Below are 13,567 nucleotides of genomic sequence, written 5' to 3' on the forward strand. Positions count from 1 at the left end.
AAAGAAAGAAAGAAAGAAAGAAAGAAAGAAAGAAAGAAAGAAAGAAAAAAACAGCATCCTTTAACCTGTATTTAGATAGTATCATTTCTTTCTCTGGAGGCAGATAGCATACTTCATCAGAGTCTTTTGGGATTGTTTTGGATCACTGTATTGCTAAGAATAGCTAAGTCATTCACAGTTTTGCATCATAAAATATTGCATTTACTGTGTGCAATATTCTCCTGGTTCTGTGAACTCCACTTTGCATCAGATCATATAAGTCTTTCCAGATTTTTCTGAAATCATCCTGCTTGTCATTTCTAAATCACAATAATGTTCCATCATAATCATATACCATAGCTTGTACTAAGCACTTTACAAATATTATCTCATTTCTTCCTTACAACAACTCTACAAGGTAGGGGCTAAATCTATTATCTTATGACTTATGATTTCAATTCAAAAATCAGTTAACAAGATTTATTTTAGGCTTACTATGTACCAAGCATTATGCTAAGTATAGAGATGTACAAAGAAAGTAAATATATATATATAGAATCCCTACCCTAAAGGAGCTCTCATTCTAATGGAGGAAATGACATACAAAGAACCACGTACACTCACACTAGATACAGCATAAATGAGAAGCAATCTCAGAGAGAAGGAACTAGAAGTGGATGAGGGTCCTGTGAAAGGCCCCTTGCAGTAGACATTTTATTAAGCACCTGCTATGTCCAACATCTGGTGTTTGGTTCGGGGGATACAAAGAACCTGGCCCTGAAAGTGCTAGCAGTCTTCTGGAAAGATAAGTCATTTCTGCTAATAATTACAATATGAGAAAGTCTAATAACTGCAGAGAAGGGGTCCAGAAAAAAAGTCATGAGAAATTTAAGCAGGGAAAAGCAACTTCCAGCTGGAAGTCATATAGTCCAAGTGTCTCATTTTGCAAACTGCACTCAAAGAGGTGAGGTGACATGGCCTACATCACACAGGTGTAAATGACCCAACCGTAATTTGAACCCTGCCCCCCCCACCATATTTTTTTCCTACTGTGCCATGTCTACTGTAGTTAGAATTCATAGCAATGCTATGAGGCACTATTGGAAAAATGACAATTTCCGTTTGATTGCGGTACAGAAAGTGATTCTCAGAGACATTAAGTGCCTTGTTCATAGTGATAGAATCATTAGTATCATAGATTTTGATAGAGCTGTGAGAGATGAGGTACCCAAGGGTGCAGTCCAAGTTTCCACTGGGTTAGAGATTGTTGGAGAATGGGGCCATTATAAGAAGATGGACTTTTTTTTTCTTGAAGTACTAATGTGATCTTTTTGAAAAATCTGACTTCTCTCTTAGGTTCAGTAGGGAAAATTAAAGGATATCTCATGCTGAGGCAAAGTTCTGATTGGTCTGGCAGCAGAGAGTGAAATGTCCACTGATTGTCAACTCAGAGATGCCATCCAGTAAAGGGTTAGCAATAGGCAAAAATGACAGCTGAGCATCGGCCGGGATAGGGTTTCGACATTCTGCCTTGGGGTGCTTCTGTCATACTTTTATCATGTAGGAAAGCATAGTGTACACACACACACACACACACACACACACACACACACACACACTCAAAAATATCTGTCGAGTCTTTTACACGTACTCCTCAATTTCTTTTCCCAGGTAACTCCAAAGGAGCACCTTCCACGGGGACAGATATTCTACCCCCCATCTCTTGCTTTAATTAAGATCTTCTCCTTGTTTTCTTCTCTTACAGGGAGAGCCAGGAACACCTGGTCCTGCAGGCAGAGAAGGGTCACCAGGGAAAGATGTAAGTGCACTACCTATCTGTTGGGGGTAGGGTAGGGGAAAGAAGTTTCACCTCAGGATTGCACATTATTACCCCAGATCCAGCATCCAAGGTTACAGAAATTGTGGCTGAGCACAAACCATTATAGCTTCTCAGAATCCATGTCATGGATCATCAGACACAGTTTGAAACTACTGATGGTCCAAGCCATTCTTTACATCCTCTGTGATGAAGATAAAGCCTGGGCCTGAAAAGCCGGGGAAGTATTTTTCCTAGGTGAGGCATTCACATTGAGGAAGGCATCAACATGGAAGGATGAGCATCTAGATTATTTCATATTTTGAATGCTGAAAGATTTTAGCCTTTCCACTGAGTTATTTCCCTATTCTCATTCCTTTCTAGTTTTATATTATAACTGCATATGTATTATTAATTGTTTTTCCCCTTGGTTTATGGCTTTTCATGGTTAAAGAATCATCAGGTGGCCAGGAGTCTTTCTATATTTAGCAGTCACTAAGCATTTATTAATCACGTACAGTGCACTAACTTCTTTGGCTTCCTTTAAGTTCAAGCTAAAATCCCATCCTCAAGATGTCTTTTGTGATTCCCATTAATATTAATCCCTTCTCTCTGTTAATTATCTACAAACTATATTGTACATAACTTTTTTATACCTAGTTGTTCACACATTGTTTCCCCCATTAGACTGTAAACTCTATGAGATCCCGGACTGTCTTTTGCCTTCCTTTGTATTCCCAATGTTTAGAACAATGCTTGAGACATAGTAGGTGGTTAAAAAATGTTTGTTGGTTATAGCGCTTCTTGAACTATGAGTCTTGCGTGGAAAGAGTATAAGAAGCCTTGGACTGAATGACTCCCAGGCACTATTCTAAGCAATCAGGGATGTAAAGAAAGACAAAAACATGATTCCTGCCCTAAGGAGCTAACATTTTAATGCCAATCACAGCATGCAAAAAAACATTGCACATACAAGGTATTTATAGTGAAAATGAGAGATAATCACAGACAAAAGGCAATAGCTGTTGGGTGTGTGGGAAGATATCAGGGAAAGCTGTTTGCAAAAGGTGGGATCTAGGATGAGTCCTGAAGAAAACCAGAGAAGCTAAGATGTAGAGGTGAGGAGGGAGAAAACATTCCAGGCATGAGGGATAAGCAGTGCAAAATCATGATATCTAGAGATGGAATGTCTTATGAAAAGGATAGCAAGAAGGCCGATGTCACTGGATCTTGGAACATGTGGATGGGAGCAAAGTATAAGAAGGTTAGAAAGGTAGAAAGGGATCAGGATGTGAAGAGCCATCAAAGCCAAATGACAGTTTCATATTAAATCGTGTAGGTAAATTTAACTATGCTCAACTTTGAGAAGGAGGCTATACGTTGCCAGGGCCATGCTGGAAACTTTTTATAGCACTTCCTCACAATAGTCCTATGAGAGAGATAGCATAAGTATTAATGTATCCATTGTATAGCTGAGAAAAATTAGGCCCAGAGACTTTCATTGAGTGGCCCAAAGTCATACAGCTAAATGGTTGTGTAAGTCAGAATACTACCCAGGTTTCCAAATTTCTGGTTGAGTTCTCTTTCTACTATACCATTATCTCAGGGGAGAAAGGAAGGGGCACTCTACTCTGAGACTAAAGAATCAGATTTCAAGGAAACAAGAATTTAAAAAAAATAAATAAGGATAGAAATAAATTCTAGGCATCATAGATTTAAGTGTGGAAAGGACTTTAGAGGTCATTGAGTCTAACTCTTCTCAATTTATGGGTAAGGAAACTGAGACACAGAGAGATTCAGTGACATAACTGGAGTCAGAAAGCTAGTAAGTGTCTGAGGTGAGATCCAAACCCAAGTCTTTCTGACTCCAAGTCCAATGACTTATCCATTTTACCAGCTTGCCTGTAGAGTATATCTTTTAGTCAGTACAGAAAGATAAATCTCCTATACTTTTAAAATCTTCTAAGATTTAGAGAAGGAATAGACCTTAAACATTATATAATATAATCTGGTCATTTCACAGAAAGGGAAACTGAGGCCTTAAGAGGTTAAGTTATTTTTATAGGATCATAGAGCTTACATGCAATGATGCTTGACTTCTGATTCCAAATCTGGCGCTCATTGAAACATAAGTCAAAAAAAATCTAAATCAATGACATGTGATTGGTAGAGTCAGTAACAGTAGTTGATAGAGAAACTTGGAAGTCATCTATCCTACCTTGGGGTGGAGGGAAGTAGATTTCAGCTCGATATAAAACAAACAAACAAAAAAGAAAACCTAACACTTTCCAGTAATCTTGACCCTCCAACAATATGCATGACTGTCTTCTAATGTAGTGAGCTCTCCAGCACTAAATATATCTCTTAAACGATGCTGTATTAGAAGGAGCACTGGATTTCACATTAGAAGACCTGGCTTTGAAATCTGGCTCTGCCATTTGCCACATTTGGGACCATAGCAAGTCACTGTATTTTCTCCAGACCTTATTTTTCTCATCTATAAAAGAAGGGGGCTCAGTCAGGTGATCCCCAAGGTCCTCTAACATATTATGATCTTTTTATTTACCTATTAATCACGGTCATCATTTAAGTTGTTGTTGTTTGTTAAACATTTTAGCATTTGCATTTGATAATTTGGGTTTCTCTTTAGGCCTTCTTCCTGTTTCTCATTAGAATCTGCTCCTTTTTTTTCCACGCTGGGCCTAGAGGTCAATGTTTTCTTTCAAGGGTGCTGTAGGCTCTCTTACCCATGTTACTCTTTCATATACCCTTGTCGCTCCCTGAGATTATCTTTGTATTAATAATTGGATGTCTTATTTTCTTTTTTCTAGGGTGACACTGGACCTACAGGGCCCCCGGGTGCTCAGGGACTTAGGGGAATACCGGTGAGTTGTCTTTTTCCTTTTGGCAGCTATTTCAGTTTGTTGGCAGAATCATCCCAAGGCAGACGTGAGAGACCAGCCAATAACACGGTTTTGTCTATTTAGAGAGCTTACCTCACAAAACTTTTTTGATGTAGGCGACATGAATATAATTACCATTTTACAGATGGAGAAACTGAGACCCCCAAAATGAAAGTAACTGAGGTCATACAAGCTAAAAAGTGCCACCTGAACTCACATCTGTCTCTTTTTTCTGTGGCACCACATATTCTCTCCATATGTAGTGTGTTCTCCCTTCTCTTTCCCATCATTGCCTTTATTCTTGGGAAATCCTGTTAAGATAAATATCAGCAACAGCTTGGGAAGGAGAAATATTAAAGGGTAGCCTGAGGGAGGCATGTGTTGGTGGAAGGCATAGGAACTGATGGATATGTATGTACATAAATGTTAGCTGCCTTTTTGGCTCTGGCTGGTGGGGCCACTTCTCTTTCTCCCATCAGCTTCCTCCGTGGGTCACTACTACTAATCAGGGAAGAGGAACCTGCAGCCTCGAGGCCCCACGTGGCCTTCTAGGTCCTTGGCTCTTAAGGAGCATAAAGGATATTGCACTTCAGAAATAAAACACATTCATTAATTTCAATAGATAATGTAACGATTTATAGTCTAAAGGATCTGCACATAAGAAATAAAATAGAGATAAATATTAATTTCAATAGGATAATATAGTGATCTCCTAAATATTCCCTCTACCCCCTTATTTTGCATAAGAAAAAAGGAAGAAAACAGGGGATGGGAGGAATTGGTATCACAGCCGTAGTATAGAGTGGTTGCATTCCTACCTGTATTTTTCTCCCTACAGGGTAAAAATGGATCACCCGGCTCTCCTGGAGACCCTGGCCAACCAGGTAACCCAGTAAGTACCTGTAAAATGCCAAAGAAAGGAAGAAATAAGTAACTTGCCACATTCAGACCCACTGCAATCCATAGCTTTTGGTTCCCCACTTCATAAGGAGTAGGCTAGGTCCCATCCACTTTACCTCCACAAGCTGCTACTGGATGAAGGGGAAGACTCAGTTCCTCTTTCCACCAGAGCATCAGCTTTATCTCCCACAGCCCCAGAAAAAGGGCACATTGTTTCATAGCCGAGGGAACCGGAAGGGGGTAATTGGATTGATTGCACATTACCTCAGGCAGAGGAAGTAATGAGTCTGCCTATCATCTCAAGATGTATTTATGGGCACTGGAAACAGGCAGCCTCCCAGTGGGGAGCAGAACAAATGGGAATCTTCAGATGAACGGAGGAGGAGTAGAAAGACTTGGTGTTCAGCCCCTGGCAGTGGAGAGAAATGCCAGGAAAAGAAGTCTACTGAAGGCTTCTGGGAATGGCCAGGACAAAGCAAATCCTAAACAGTTTTTCAAAGAGGCTTCAGAAGTAATAACCTATTACTGTACATAAAATTGCTAATGTATCTCTGACTGCCAAACACAGTCCACTCGCAGCTTCAAACATTAGCTTTCCTAATTTGGTTAGAAGTATTAATCCTATTGGTGGGTGGATGGGTGTGTGCACACAGGCTCTTGAGCACGTGCACACATACACACGTACGCACGCACACACACACGTATGCATGCATTTTCTTTTTCTTTTTAAAATAAAAACACCATTGAATCAGATTCTTAGGATCTTAGACCTAGAAGCAACCTCAGAGATCATGTAGCCTACTACCTACCTAAGCAAGAATCCTCTTTCAGAATTACGGCATTCTGTGATTTGATCATTCCCAGCAAGTAGTCAGCCAGTAGATAGCTATCTAAATGAGTGTGTTCTAATGATGTTGCCATTTTTCAAAGCATTTCTTGACTGCTATTCATAAAAAAAGAAGTCTTCAAAGCCAGTCAGGGACCACTTGGGAAAGTCAGTCCCCTTTATGTGTAGTCATACTCATTTTTATCCAAAACGCTGTTTTCCTGTGTGTCTCCCCCCATGCCCCTGCTTCCGTCCACATCCATCAGGGTTGTCTCTAGATGGCTTTTGACATTTTCTCAAAGTTAAATCCATCCTGTTAAAAAGATTTTGTTATTAAAAATAATTTGCAGACCTTTCCCACATTTCAGCAGTTTGTTACCCTGTTTCCATTTTCACCTTAAATGTCCTCAAGATAAATTTGATTAGTTGAGTTTCTTACTAAGCTTTTTTAATTGTTTTTTTCCCTCCACTGCTTTTCACCATTTTATGATGTGATGGTCCCTATAATAATGCATTGATTTACTTCGTGATATTTTAGAAATAAACACATTCTAAATTTAAAAAAAAATCTATCCTGAAAGGATGCAGGATTGTAATGAACACTGGCTTTGGAGTCAAAAGCCCTAAGTTCAAAATCTACCACTGATGCTCACTGCTAGTGTGACTTTGGTTAAATCCCCAAACTGTGGGCCTCAGATTCTTCATCTTTCAAATGAAAATGTTGGATAAAATGGCTTCTTACATCCTTGCCAGATCTGTATATATGATCCCATGGTCCTGTGACTCAAAAGAATATGCTTTTCTGTTTTGCATTCCTCTGATGAACCTACTATGTATTATCATGTATTGTAATTATCTGTGTGTGCCCAAGTAAGCTTAAGCCCAACCCTACTAGACTATAGGTTACATAAGAGCAGGGACTGTATTTTGGATAAAGTACATATGTCCCTGGCACTCAGCAGAGTACTCTACATAGAGCAAGGACTTAATGTCTGTTATATTCAATTTAATGATATTCTCTGTCTCCATCTTACTGTATACTAAGTACCTTTGGGTTTTCTTGGAACTCTTAGCAGAACAAACAGGAAGGAGGAGATTATGACTCAGACTGATCTGGGTTGTTGTTGTTGTTGTTGTCTGTTTGTATTTGCAGGGGCAGAAAGGAAACAAAGGGGATAATGGTCGCCAAGGACTCCCAGGATTCCAAGGACCTCGGGGACCGCAGGTAAGCAGAGAGCTCCCAGGTGGAAGTCATGGTTTTTCAGCCATGGCCAGGAAGGTCCCTGGTTTGGCTATCTAATCTAAAGGCTTCGTCTTCTGTCCAGGCTCCATTTCTCATTAGCTATCTTCTGGATTCACACAGTGCCATCTCTTCAGGTAGAAATGTACAGGTGTTTGCTCAGAGGTCAATAGGTCTTCAGGATTGAGAGTGACCTTAGAGATCATCCAGGTAAAGCCCCTCATTTTATAGAAGCAGCAACTAAAACACAGAAAGTTAAGCATTTTGCCCAATGCTCAGAAAATGAAAGTAACTATTGTCATTTTGGGGGCAGCTCAAGATGGGGCAAAGTCCGATGTTCTAAAATGAATCCAAAATCTTTAGACTTTGCTGCTACGAAATTCAAAATAATTCAACATATTCCTATTCCTGTCTCTGCCATTCAGAAACTGAGTCTGCAGGAGTTTCTCAGCAAGAATCCCCAAAAGGAAGAAAAAAGTGAAGCTTGAGACAGTATTAGACTTAAAGTTGGATGTCGTGGCTCTGCCACATACATGGAACACATCCAAGGGGCCAGTTTAAGTTTCATTACCTGTAAAATGGGAATAATGCTTTACTATTCATCTCATAGAGTTTTTATGATAAAGACGTAGACTACAAAGTGATATAGAAATATGAGCTCCTGAGGAAAAAATTATTCACATATTAATTCTGGGACAGATGAGATAGGACACAGAAGGTCAGAACTGGAAAATACCTTAGAATCAAAATTTTAGAATAGAGAACATAAAAAAAGTTAGAACAAAGAACGTAGTATGTTAAAACTGGGAGGTATCTTATAATGTTGATTATTAGAACAAGGAACATAGAATTTTCGAACAAACAACACAGAATATTAGAATCGGAAAATGAGAGAACACAATGCTAGAATATAAACATACAACTTAAAGTTTGGTTAGACATCAAAGACTCCAAGGTCATCCACTGCGTCTTGGCCTATTGCCAGTCATCCCGACTTTTGTCTTGTCACTGAACTTTGATGATTCAGGAAGAGAGAGAGTGAGGTTGATGACTTTGGGTAATTCTGCCTCACTTAAATCCAATTCACAAGCAAGTCAAGACATCACCTGATGATGTCATTGGTTCTCTTTTAAAACAAAGGGCAAACAACAATAACCTTCCTCACAAGTTGTTGTGGGGGAAGCTCTTTTAAACCTTTAAAAGGTTAAATAAATTTGAGCTAATATTATTGTCATTATCATTAACCAGAAGGAGGAGAGGACTGTCTTCTGTGGTTTAATCTCAGCTTCAATTTACAAAGCAGGACATGTTCTGAATCTTTGAGCACAGCACACTAGAGCATCCTCTTAATTTGCATGTGTGCCCACACACACATAATGCTATTAGTAAGATCTACTATTCTATGAGAATGCACACCAGCACTGACTTCTCAGAGTTGTCTTGAAGCTCAAATGATATGAACATTGTAAAGTGCTTAGCACAGTGCCTGGCTCATAGTAAGTTGCCATTGTTCAGTCATGTCCAACTCTTTGTGTTGGAAGCCCCATTTGGGGCTTTCTTTGCAAAGATACTGGAGTGGTTTGCTTCTCCAGCTCATTTTACCAGTGAGGAAACTGAGGCAAACAGGGTTAAGTGACTTGCCCAGGGTCACACAGCTAGTAAGTGTCTGAGACCAGATTTGAACTCAGGAAGATGAGTCTTTTTGACTTCAGGCCCAGTAATCTATATACTGTGCCACCTATCTGTCCAATATAAATGTTAGCTATCATTATTATTATTATTAACTCCATGACTTGGTGAACCTCAATATTGTCACTAGCAATTTCCTGGGTAAGTCACCTTACCTTTCAGGGCTTATGTTTTCTTAGTCTGTCTGAACAAAGTTTTGAACTTCTACTGTTCCTCCCAGCTCTAACATTCTATGTACTTTGCATTTAACATTTTATGTTTATATTCTAGCATTGTGTTCTCTCATTTTCCGATTCTAATATTCTGTGTTGTTTGTTCGAAAATTCTATGTTCCTTGTTCTAATAATCAACATTATAAGATACCTCCCAGTTTTAACATACTACGTTCTTTGTTCTAACTTTTTTTATGTTCTCTATTCTAAAATTTTGATTCTAAGGTATTTTCCAGTTCTGACCTTCTGTGTTCTTTGTTTGAACATATTATGTTTTTGTTCTAATTTTGAATGTTCTATATTCAAACATTATCTTCTAAGATATTTTCCAGTTCTAATATCTTTTGTTCTCTATTCTAATATTTTATGCTCTGCATTCTGACATTTTGTGTACTAAAGCATCTTCCAGTTCTAACATTCTGTGTTTTTTGTTTGAACTTTTTATGTTCATCGTTCCAACCACCTGTGTTCTAAGGTCCCAATCAGTTTGGATAGTCTGTGTTCCCTTCTTCTGTTAAGTATCACCAGTGTGTTTCTGTATTCACAAGTCAGGGTTCTGGGGAACCACTAAACAGTGTCACCTCAGTTGCTGATAGTCACATGAGAAGCAAAGGTACCCCAACTATGACTGAGTGGAACAATAATTTCTAAATCCCACTGTATTATTTGCTCCATATCATTAGAGAGGTGGTACAGTATAGTGAAATGAGCAAGGCCCAAATTACCCTGAGCAGAATCAAAAGAGGTCTCAAAGTCTGTGCTTTCATAATTAGCTAGCTTTGGATCCTGGGTTTAAAACAAAAACAAAACCAAAAAGAAAAAAATCCTCCCCTCTCTGGGCCTCATCGTTAAGGACTATAAAATGAAGGAACAGGACTGAACAGTCTCTAAGGTCATTTCTTCTTTGAGCTCATAAATGTTTTTTGAATAAACACTCAAGGATTCCATCAGCTATCTCTTACTACAAGATGTCAACATTGAAATAAGACAGAAGTAAAAAGACAGGAGGGGGAAGGAGTGTGCTATTGGTAGGCAATCAGGAAAATCTATTCTGATAACTTCTATCTAAGGCAACAAATCACATGGTCTCAAACAAGCTTAAGTGTTTGCGTAATCTGGGTGTGCACAGAGAGTTCCCATGGTAAGAAATAAACATCTGCCTGGATGAATAAATTGCTTCCCAAACACTTATCTCCGTTCTTCTAAATACTACAGCGCTGGCAGTCATATCACACAATTTAGCTCTTTATAATTTAGTCTTAGTTGTTTGGTACCCAATCTGGTTGGTGTATTTCTCCTCCCCTTAAATAGATGAAGATTAAAGAGATGCTCCTTGAGGGAAGAGTTGATCTTCCAAAGCCTGGTAGTCAATAGAACCCTAAACTTAGGATGTAGAGAAGATCAGGCTTTCAGTTTGGCATCAGTCACTGCTTTGATATGTGAACCACCTCTGTGATGCTGGAAAAATCACTTGCCCCCTCTGGTCTTTAGTTTCCTTACCTATAAAATTAAGGAGATTGGACTAGATCACCATTTCTTAAACCTTTTAGTTTTCAGGACCCCTTTATATTCTCAGAAATTATTGAGGGCTCCAAAGAGCTTAGTTTATGTAGGCTATATCTATTAATATTTGCTGTATTAAAACTTAAAACTAATCATTTTAAAGATATGTTTATCAATCAATTTAAAACAATACAGATAAACCTATTACATGTTAACGTAATAACATATTTTATGAAAATTATTATATTTTCCAAAACATAAAAAATAATGAGAAGAGTGGCATTATTTTACATATTTTTGTAATTTTCTCTAATGTGTGGCTGAAAAGAGGACAGTTGTATTCTGATCTCTGCTTCTGTGTTCAACAGTTGTGACAGATTGTTTTGGTTGAAGTATATTGAGAAAATCTGGCCTCACACAGATAAGTAATTAGACTAGGCAAGTAATAGCTTGGTATTATTATGACAATAGTTTTGAGCTCGCAGACTCCTTAAAGGAGTCTCAGAGACCCCCATAGACCTTCAGACTACACTTAAAGAACCACTAGGTGATGCCTTTGAAACTTGAAATTTTATGACACCTAACTTTTTAACCTCCTTTTTAACAGCATGGAACAGTGGTTTAAAAGAGCATCAGACTCAGAATCAGCAGAGTATTAGATTTGAATCTCACATCCAACACTTGCTAGTTGTGTGACCTTGGATAAATCACCAACCACTCTTGAACTTCAAATTCCTTATTTGTAAAATGGGAATAATAATACTACCTACACCTGCTTCAGGGGGTCATTGTGAAGACAGCCAGAAAATTGCTATTATTACTCATAAAGAGGATAAAACACTTCTTGCCTAGCTCACAGGATTGTTATGAAGATCAAGCAAGGTCATATTTACAAAAAGACTTTCTAAACTGTGAAGCACCTCTATACCAATGGAAGGAATTATTTTTTCTGGATTCCTCGTCACTCCCTTCCTCAATCCTCTTAAACTTGCAGTGGTTTACAAGTGGGAATGTAGACTACATTATCTTAGAATGTAAGCACCTAGTGGGGAGGGACTACCTCTTCGGTACCTTTATCCCCAGTACCCGGAGTGGGGCCTGATACACAGTAGATGCTTAATAAATATTTGTTGATTGTTTGGGATAGCCATTTATGCTTAACATGTACTTCTTGGGTAGTGGGTTGGCTAGTTGGCTAATATTTGGAAACCATGAATTGTTAGACTCTTCATAATTGTTAATGTTTCACAGGGAGAACAAGGAGAAAAAGGGATCCCAGGAAAAGAGGCAAGTACTCAGCATGTTTTAGTTCTTTATTGATCAAATGATAAAGTGGATTTGAAAGGACTTTGTATACTATAAAATGCTTTGTCAGACAAGTCTTAAGGATCACCATCATCCATGCAATACCTCACTCTTCTAAAGCAGAGCAGAGAGTTCTGGGGAAGCACCCAAGGTAATGGCATCATGTCTACCAATTATGGCATAACGTTATTATTGTTGAAATTCATCTTAGTAATTTACATCTTTCCTGTTACAGTTGGTTGTTCTTGAAAACGAATCAGGAATTGCATTTTTAGATATGAGATTTTTATAGGTAATACACAACATCGTTTTCATCTACAATAATTTGTTTTTTGGTTGCCTTTCTAATCATAGTAGTGTCATACTATTATCTTAAGGCCATCTCTCAGGGTGAGTTTCATAATTAACAGTGGTGGATGGAGGGCCATATTTCAAGTGATCTTGATAATTTCTTATTTCTTGGAGTGTCTTGGCAGATCTGATTCAATTGTCATGTTTGTTTGGTGTTTGTTGGTTCTCTACACAGCTGGCAAAGAGCTCGCACTAGAAGTAGAAACGTCCACTCTGCCATTTTCCTATTGTTCCCTCACACTCTCATTCTTGATATTCTCTTTAATCCCCAGTTGCTGTTTGCTGTTGTTGTGGTTGTTATTGTGTAAGAAACTGTTTAAACCACGTGTCCACTTTGTGAGGATTAGTTTAATGAAAAAGAGGTCATATAATTCATAAAAGCATCTATGTCAGCCACTGGACATCTCAATACACCGAAACTGAACTAATCAGTGAGGGTGCCACTGTGAACTGGGGAGCTCCTGCTCTTCCCTCAATACTCCTTCTATACCATACATGACCACCTAACATCTGGCCTGAAATGATGGAACCAGTGTCAATCTATATGACAACTATTTATAAAACTTAATATATTCTTTTCAGTTAAAAATAAATGGGATGACATCTCATATTTTCTTTGCACACCCCAAAGGATTGCTTTGTCCACGAATACCCCACTTTGGGGCCTGCTATCTTAGATCATCATTCCTGAGCTCAGAGGACCTTAGTCTATCAATAAATGGAAATAACAGTGCCCGCTTTGACTGTCTCGTGAGATGTTGGGAACATTGAACGGATGGCTGTATGTAAAGTGCTTTCTTATTCTAAAACTATATAATTAGGTGCTATTATTATTGATGCTAG

General features: G+C 38.5%; 1 protein-coding gene across 1 annotated transcript in view; it reads left to right on the forward strand.

The window, feature by feature from the left end:
* COL22A1 (collagen type XXII alpha 1 chain) overlaps nt 1-13,567 on the forward strand; it is a 523,255-nt gene that overhangs the window by 489,523 nt on the left and 20,165 nt on the right. Inside the window, exons 53-57 of the mRNA XM_027845270.1 lie at nt 1,745-1,798; nt 4,627-4,680; nt 5,537-5,590; nt 7,578-7,649; nt 12,320-12,355. Of these exons, the coding sequence (XP_027701071.1) occupies nt 1,745-1,798; nt 4,627-4,680; nt 5,537-5,590; nt 7,578-7,649; nt 12,320-12,355 (270 nt within the window). The remainder of the gene's footprint in view (nt 1-1,744; nt 1,799-4,626; nt 4,681-5,536; nt 5,591-7,577; nt 7,650-12,319; nt 12,356-13,567) is intronic.

This window comes from Vombatus ursinus, unplaced genomic scaffold (assembly GCF_900497805.2).
Source record: "Vombatus ursinus unplaced genomic scaffold, bare-nosed wombat genome assembly UNPS02005236.1, whole genome shotgun sequence".
NCBI lineage: Eukaryota > Metazoa > Chordata > Mammalia > Diprotodontia > Vombatidae > Vombatus > Vombatus ursinus.